Source organism: Antrostomus carolinensis, unplaced genomic scaffold, assembly GCF_000700745.2.
Source record: "Antrostomus carolinensis isolate BGI_N321 unplaced genomic scaffold, ASM70074v2 scaffold1562, whole genome shotgun sequence".
NCBI lineage: Eukaryota > Metazoa > Chordata > Aves > Caprimulgiformes > Caprimulgidae > Antrostomus > Antrostomus carolinensis.
In genome coordinates, this window is record NW_010301364.1 from 33,898 (window position 1) to 42,293 (window position 8,396).

An 8,396-nucleotide genomic window follows, 5' to 3' on the forward strand; every position below is an offset into this window, starting at 1 on the left:
ACAGTGATTTCATAACTTTCTCATTGTTTAAATAACACTATTTAAAAAAATGTGTATATACACACACACATGCTTCTCCATTCCTGAATATTTTATGGAAATAGTTTAATACTTCTAATTTTGCATATTGATGGATAAATTGTAATATAATGAGTTGTTTAAAGATAATAAAGCTATTCCTATAATACTTGTTTTTATGAGCTCTCTGGTCATTCAGTTACAAGGGAATGAACAGGTCGCTGTAGAATAGCGACAAGACAGACATACAAGCTTCACTTAGACCCCAGTAGATTCCAGTTGGTCACTGGACTTTGTCATGTACCAGAAAATGCAATAGATAATGACAGTACTTTGGAAGTAAAACCTGACTATTAGCATGCCAAAAACATGTGCTGAAAAGTTTTATGCTTTTGTGACTGACTGAATCAAAACAGCACTGTAGTCACCATTTGAATTAGACTGATCTGTTCATCATTTATGTAGTACACAAACTGGCCAAGAGGATCCAAACACACCTGTAAAAAAATGAGGGAAGGCAGCAGCTTAATTTCTAAAAGTTTGTAGATTACAGCCGTTGTTTAAGATAGATAGGTACATTTGTGTTTTTCCTGAATTATATTCTCCTGGACTAAACACTTGCTTAAATTACACTCTCTTCCTCAGCAAATTGAGCTAGCATCTTTACTGCATTAGGCAGGTTCTTTCTCCCCCTTCTGACCACATGTATGGAAACGTGTGTGGAGACGGCATATAAATCAGCCTCTCCTACATATGAGCTGTGTGAACTATGAAAACAAAGTTGTCCAAAGAGCAGCTGCCTGTACTTAGCTGCTAAAGCACTCCAGCATGTACTCTTAAAACATGCCTACTCTCATAATGCTCTTTAGACCTGGAGAGCTCACAACTTCAAATCTATCTTTTTAGTTTGCTTCCAGAACAATCAATCACTCCTCAAACACTCGAGAATAAAGTCAACCAGCCAAAAATTTGAAGGCATGGTCAGGCTTAGGCACGGCAAGACCTTCCCCAAAGCAGTTTAGGTCAAACAATTCCTTTTTATATATTATTTCATACATAAATATAGCAAAAAACTTAACAGACAGTTGGGATGGTCTCAGAGCAGCCAAGCACGTTTTTGAGCGCTGCATCTCCTAGAAACAGCACACCAGACCCTGTAACAAGCAGCTGATTAAGGTCTAACTCACACAGGTCTTTCTTGTGCTATGCTAAGTCCCACTCCCAATTGTGTGGAAAACAGGATTAGCTCAACTCTTGCAGGCAAAGGCAAAAAGAATAAAAAAAATAAAAAAAAAAGGGTTGGTGCTGATTTCAGAACAGAAGGTTGGCCCTTCTGCCTACTCCAATGTTAGGTACCCAGCTTCGCCCTCCCTTCCTGCTCCAGAGGAAAGCCAGCTCTGGGTTGGTTGGCATTGCCTGCTGAAAGGAAGTACTTGCTTTGCATCCATTGCGAATCTGTAACATTACAGAAAGCAACAATTACAACCTGCAGACTCTCAGAGCACAGACACAGAAGTTGAGTTCACGTTTTCATTGTTGAATGCATTTAGCCAGAGGCGTCCCTGAGCTCTGCTGTGTGGTTAAAAAGTTATCTTCAGTCACAAGACTCATTTCTTTAAATCACCACATGCTGGTAACTGAAGGATCACAGACTACAACAATTACTGCTGTTGGCTATAACAGTTTAGAAGAAACTTAGAATTTAAAAGTAAATTCATTCATAGCAACTGGGAAGAATACAGGGGCTAGAGCTGCAAGGGAAGCCAGGTCTATTAGCCTGCACACCTGGCAGTAGCAAGTTTCTTTGCCTCTGCAGCTGTCAGTATGACTAAAGACCCCTGGCTATTCAAACCTGCAGACGTGCCTGAGAAAATGTTAGTCAGTACTTAATGGCATACAATGTTTATACTGTACATGGGAAGATAAATGGGTATCATTTGCTATTGTTAAGCTTTGGTTTACATTTATAGGAACAGGGGTATTTTGATTACTAGATGGTTTCCCCTGCACCACTAACGTCAAATTCTTTCTCTGCTTAAAGGAATCACTGCCTGTATAGAAAGCTTAAAGGAAATGCCATGTTGGTCTGTAATAGCGTTCCGGATCAAACACATTACTTACATGCTTTCAATAGTCCAAATGTTGCTCATGGATACCTATTAAGTGTTAAGTAGTTAATGATCCATTTAAAATAATGAGTTACTCCAAGCAGGATTTGAACTGAAGACCTTCAAATGCAACACAGGTGATGGCTTAATCTGTCATGCTTCTACAAAGTGTTCCCTTTCACACCATCACCTTTGACTCCCCTCCTAGTACCCACATGCAGCCATCAAGAGTGACAGTCCTAGTACCATCTCCAACCTCAGCAACAGGCAATGCACAAAGCAAATGATGGCAGAAGATAAGAGCATCAGGCCTTGGACTACAGAGAAAGTAGCAGAGATCACAACTATGCCTAGCTGACTACCTCCAGATATTAAAAAGGACATGATACATGTCTAGAAGCAGCACACAAAGATTCTCATTCCCTTCCCATGATACCCTAAAATAACTATTTCTTCTTTTGTCTGCTTTTAGCCTCTTTCCCCTGTTACATCAAACGTATGTGAACACTCCTGCAGTTTGGAGTCATTTTCCAGTCAGAGTTACGTACCATGTATAAGAGGGAGCCTCTCCCTTCCACTAACAACTATCCTCTTGCATATTCCCATCAGCAGCGAAGACAAACGAGCTGTAATTGCTTAGGCATATACTTTGTTATCAAATGTGGAATTTAGCCAAAACAAAGATGCAAATAATTCCTGGGGGAAAGAAAACTAGATTTATTCATCTTGAGCAATTTCTGAAGACTTTCCACCATTCTTTTCAGCATCTGAGCATTTAAAGATTTTGACATTAATGAAGACAACTAAGCACCACTGACGTATGTATTTTATTTATTGAGTTACATTACAGCGTGCCATGCAACTGAAGTGCACTACACTTTATAATTCAGTGAACAAATAAGGTTCGTTCATCGAGTCTCCTTAGACTGAAGGGGATCTGCAAGACAAAAAAAGTAAGTTATGTTGGACAACCTTCATGCTTTAAGTAAACATATTAGTATGTATGAATGCAAAGCGATAGAGAGAAATGTTTATGTGGTGGTTTAGTCTAGAGGAATTCCCCCTGTTACTTCCTGATGGTTTAAGACTCGCACACCCTTCATGTGGCAAACAGAAGTGAAACATGGAACAAATCAAGAGCTGGAACAATCCGGCACAGCACGTCAGATTCACTATACATGCTGCACTGATAACTGAATCAATCTTGCTAAGGGCCTGAAAGAGAAAGGAATGCAGCTTTCAGATAGGAGCCAGAGAGGAAACAAGTGGTGTAGGCAACCTACCAAGGAAGGAAGAAAACCAAATTCAAATTGCTTCTCCCCAGTACACTGAACACAATCCAAGACCAGCTGTGCTCCATGACAAGAGTCATGCAAGCGGTTAGCACCAAACTCTTAGCTTGCCCCTTGATTCTATTACTGAGCACGCTGTAGAGGTAGGACGCTCCACAAATTTATACTTGCAGTTGGTTTCCATTGTCAGTATCGCCACACAAAGTCCATGCCAAGTAGACAAACCGAGTTGCCTGCAAGGCCCTGCAGGAACAAACTCGGTGCAGAGTTCCCAGCCAACACCTTAACTCATTAATTCTCTTCCCTGCCTACCCTCCCTCTTCCTCAATTTGGGGGCTGCATACTGATTCCAGAGTGAGTATTACCTGAGGTTAAACCACTGTATTTACTGCCACGTACAGAATATATTCCAGTAAAATGGGAGATGTAGAGCATGCATGACCACTGTACCTTTTAGGTAACTACACCAAAAAAAGTATGAAATTCAACCTCCATCCAACTTCCGTAGCTAAGATTTAAGCTACTGAGGCAAATGAAAATGCCTTCCATCTGTTCTGTGTACTTGTCCTTTTCACAGTCTTTTCAGAACATCTGAAACACTGGCATTGTTCTCCCCTTCTTCTACTTATGTATTCATGTGCAGGAACAAAAAAAAACCCCAATCTCTTTCTACTATGAAATAGTGAAAAATATCAGTTCTTATATAAATAGGCTAAGGAATAAGAAGCATCAGCAATTCCAACAAAATCACATATAAAGATTTGTCTTTCACATTTTCTTTTGAGCTGGTATAATTAAGGAATGGAAGAAGTGTTTAGGAAACATTTAATTTTAACAGGTGCACACAATGTGCAACTCTTTTTTTTTTTTCTTTAGCTGCAAATGGGAACACAAGCTAACTGAGAGTAGACCTCTATTTGCGCTGAAAAAAGTCCTGCTCATGATTCCAATTAAACATTCAACATGCATCCTTGTTGACAGTGTTTGTTTCAAATGATTTTACCACCAGATGGCCTTTCAGAATACTCTGATGAAGGCCACCTGACTAAAGAATGCAATTCTAGTGTCTAAGGAAGTTTAAAAGTGCCTATATATTAGCAATAGGACCAAACCAGAGGCAGAACTACCAGGATTAAAACCACGTAAATTTATCATTTCATTATTTATCTTTGTTGCAGTCACAGCTAAAGAACAGAAGTTTTCCCCTCGCTCAAAAAATTACAAAGGGACTGCCACCTTTTTTTTTTTCTTCTTTTTTTTCCTTTTACATTTGTTAGTAGAGCTGGAGCTCTGCTTTTTATGTAACTGTGTTCTGCAGAAACCAAATAGTTGTAGATTGTCACACAACAGAATTCAGTATTAATAGTCTTAGGTACAAATGTTTTATTCAATCTTGCTGCTTTAAGCAAGCGGGCTGAGAAAATCCAGCTGGCCAGGATAATTAGAGCCACAGATTATCGCGTAATGATCACAATATGAAAACATTCCAAAAGAATGAAAAAGCTATCATTCTAGATTAGTTTGAAGTCATTTTAAGAGAAGCAGAGAACTCAATGTAAGAAATCTGGATCAAGAAGGGGGGAGGAATTCTTTATTGAGTTGTCACATCATGAGCTTGTGCAGTTCAGTCAATGTGCTTATTAATAACTACGACAAGACTGAAATCAAGAATGGTTGGTAGTCTTCAAACAAAAGGCAGCGTTAAGTGCTAGGAAAATGGTATTGTGAACAAAGTTCTATTCAAGCTTAATTCAGAATGGCAAAAATCTGAATATCAGCACACAAAGCTGTATGCCACTGTGATTTTTATATATGTATGTTTGTAAGTATGCATTTAAATAGAATTCCCCTCATGACTAGTTATCTTCCCCCTCTCACCAACTTCAAAAGACAAAAGGATGTGTGGAAGCTATCTCTGTTTCTTATATTAAGATGCATGCTATGAGAGAGAAACAGCCTCTCCATTTTCTCATTCACTGTGCCACCACAAGTATGTAAGCAGTAGATATGGATAGCCAGAAGCTAAGCAGTTCAAGATGTGACAGCATCAACATAACAGCGATTCAGGCAAGTCTTAGAGCCTTATACAAGAGCTTTGTCTCCTCTCCATGCGAAGACAGAATTGTTCTGAACGTGGCTGCATGAGGAGGGAAAGGCCTGGCATCACTCTGTGCAAGTCTCCTACATCACACAAGTTAAGCACCTGCCCTTACTCCCCGCTCCCCAGTTCCCATATTTCTTTGTGGTTTTATTACTCTGAGGTCTCTCGAGTGCAATTTCTATCCTTTTTCTTTGCAAGCACCTATTTGATCAAAATGGAAGAACCTCCAAATAGAAGTGCAATGTTTCACTGAAACTATCTAATTTACTCTTGTTCTAATGCAGAGCAGCTTATTACCTGTAAATGCCAGTTGTTATCATTTGGGTGGTGCAGACTCAAACACACCAGCTGCTCTCATGGCTTCGAAGTCCTTCATGGGATCATAGTTTTTATAGAACTCTGCATAAGCTCGTTTTCTGGGTTCAGCAACTCCAAACTGGAAAGTAACACATAGAAAATTAAAGCTTGCAAAGCTTTACAAACATATTTTTCCTTCTATTAGTGCTAAGGTTTGTATCAGTGGAGGTCAGTCTAAAAAGGCTTTAGCTCAAATTAGTAAAGTATTACTTTGTTCTTGTCCAAGTCCACCAGACTACCTGACCAATGGTCAGGAAAACAAATGTCTGAAGTGAAACCCTAAAAAGAAAGTCCATTACAAGATACCACATTACACTTTTTAAGATACAGAAACACTCCACCTATATTGACACTCAAGTGTCCAGTGCCCAGCCTAATAGTTTTCTATGTAAAACATGCCAGTATGGCAAGTTTTGTGCCTGTGGGCAGCTGCAAAACTGTAACTCCGGATAAAATGGCATCCTAGAGTAATGTATTACATCTGAGCTAGTCTGTAGGTCAACTACAGCCATCTGCTAGAATTTTACAAGACTGACAAGCCAATCTTATAGCTCACTGACACAGAGACACAATCCTGACTCTCTGGATACTCATTCACCTGAAGCACAGGGATATGCTCAAAAAGCCCCCCAAAAATGTGAAGGAAACTTCAAGGTGGGTTTGTCCAACAGTATCTAACATGTAATGACATAGATCATTACTGAGATCCTTGTTGCTTGTTCTAGGTATGGTCTGCTGCCGTACTAGTGTGTTAACATGGTGGTGCCAAATAAGGTATAAAACCACAGACTATTAAAAAAAATTATATTCTAAGTCTGACCACAACCAAGCTTGCCTACCTCTTAACAGATGTGTTAAGCTGATGCTGAACTTTAACTGTGCAAGCTCATTGTTTCTGACAGACATTTGTTGATCTCCAAGAAGTCTACATTGGTATTTTCATGAACAACTTGAAATTAACTTAATTTCTAGTCCCTTTTATCTGTAGCTTTCTGACTACTCAAATGCTACAAATAGCGTATGAATGAGTTCAGTGGGCGAACCAAGATATAATTCTTCCACAGGAATGCAAACTGTGTTGCTTGCTTTGAGATCTGAGAATTATTTAGTAAAGGCACTCAAGAACAACCACCACTCTTATCTTTGTCAGAAGTCTCTTAAGGACCATGAAAAACACACTCCCATCTTTAAGTGAGTTTTTTGGAAATGTAATGCTCCATTTCCACATGCTACTTCAAAAGAAAGGATAAAAGGACCATACTAGCCTTCCCCACACTGATATCTTCAGTGTGAAGAATGGGTTTTCCAAATTGCTTATAAGCAAGTTTTCTGAAATCAGTCAAGATAAAATAAGACTTTGACAACTCTCTAGAGTCTCAGATCCTGTAACAGAGACACAGACTATCTAGAGTTCATGTGTATCAATCGTGCGAATGATCAGGAGTAGCCTAACCTCTAACTCAAGGTTAAGTTGTCACAAATTGCGTGATCTTCATCACACAGCTTAAGGCATCAGGTCATTAATATCATTTCTTCAAATGAAGATTAGGAAGATTTATTTATGTTCTGGAAACATGCTTACAAAAATACATTACTAAAGCTTTCTGATGAACAGCTCGATCAGATCTCAACAAAAAAATATTATGAATTCTTAAAACATTCTAATAAGTCCAGTTTATAACTGAGTGACTACAGATCTCACCTTGTATAAAGCCGCACATCCCACAGATACAAAAAACGCTCCAAATAGGTGAAATTTCATCCGCCTGGCCAAAAGGCCCCGCATTTGTGGCTTAGGCAATAGTGCAGCTGACATGGTGATTATATGTCCTAAAAGGAAAAAAAAAAAGAAGATAATCTGGGGACAAGAAGCTCTACTTAAATAATTTACTGGAACTCCACACTAGAAAGATGGTGCTTTTTTTATTGTGTAATAATCATCTTCACAAGGTAAGCAACAGTGCTCCTTCTCTATTTGGCTTCTCAGTAAGAATATTTAAAGGGAACTTTCACGGACAACCTATTTATGACATGACTAAGAAAGTTTTTATACTCTTTACATCCAGTACTCATGGAGTCAAGACTGGCCTTTGCTCTTTGTTCTAAACCCTCCCCTCCCCGTGGGTCTACCATTCAGGCCCACTGTCCTAGTTTTTATATCAGAAGATGTTCACAACATTGATCACATTTTATTCATTTCTAAGGAAAAGCACATGTGCCTCTTGAGCTAGTTCATTATTTGTTTTTCTAAAATAACTGCAAACCTCCTCGCTTTAAGACATTTTATTCTGTTCGGTAAGATTTTACTAAAAAGCTGCAAGGCCCGAGGCAGACAGACAGCTCTCCTTACACACGAGTTCACGTTCCCTCGGCAGGGAGCGGCCCCCCGGCAGGGCCGCCCGCAGGGTCCCGCCCTGGGTGCAGCCTCCTGCGCTCTCAGGGCCACCGAGCGGGAGCGCGAACCGGGAGGTGGCCCAGCTGTCCCCACAGGCCTCGGTGCTGCCCACTGCCGCGCACACC

The 8,396-nt window shown here is 39.8% G+C and overlaps 1 protein-coding gene across 1 annotated transcript; it reads right to left on the reverse strand.

Annotated features, from left to right (window-relative positions):
• Positions 1–5,816: 5,816 nt before the first annotated feature.
• On the reverse strand, positions 5,817–7,702 carry COX6C (cytochrome c oxidase subunit 6C). The gene is made up of 2 exons (XM_010163405.1): positions 7,579–7,702; positions 5,817–5,955 (listed from the first exon to the last, which is right to left on the reverse strand). The coding sequence occupies exons 1-2, from the start codon at positions 7,690–7,692 to the stop codon at positions 5,836–5,838; spliced, it is 234 nt and encodes a 77-aa protein (XP_010161707.1). The 5' UTR covers positions 7,693–7,702; the 3' UTR covers positions 5,817–5,835.
• Between the last annotated feature and the right edge of the window lie 694 nt (positions 7,703–8,396).

Coding starts and splice junctions, on each gene's coding strand:
- COX6C (XM_010163405.1), bottom strand. CDS start 7,692: ATGTCAGCTGCACTATTGCCTAAGCCACAAATGCGGGGCCTTTTGGCC. Junction 5,956..7,578: donor GATGTGCGGCTTTATACAAG/GTGAGATCTGTA, acceptor GTTACTTTCCAG/TTTGGAGTTGCTGAACCCAG.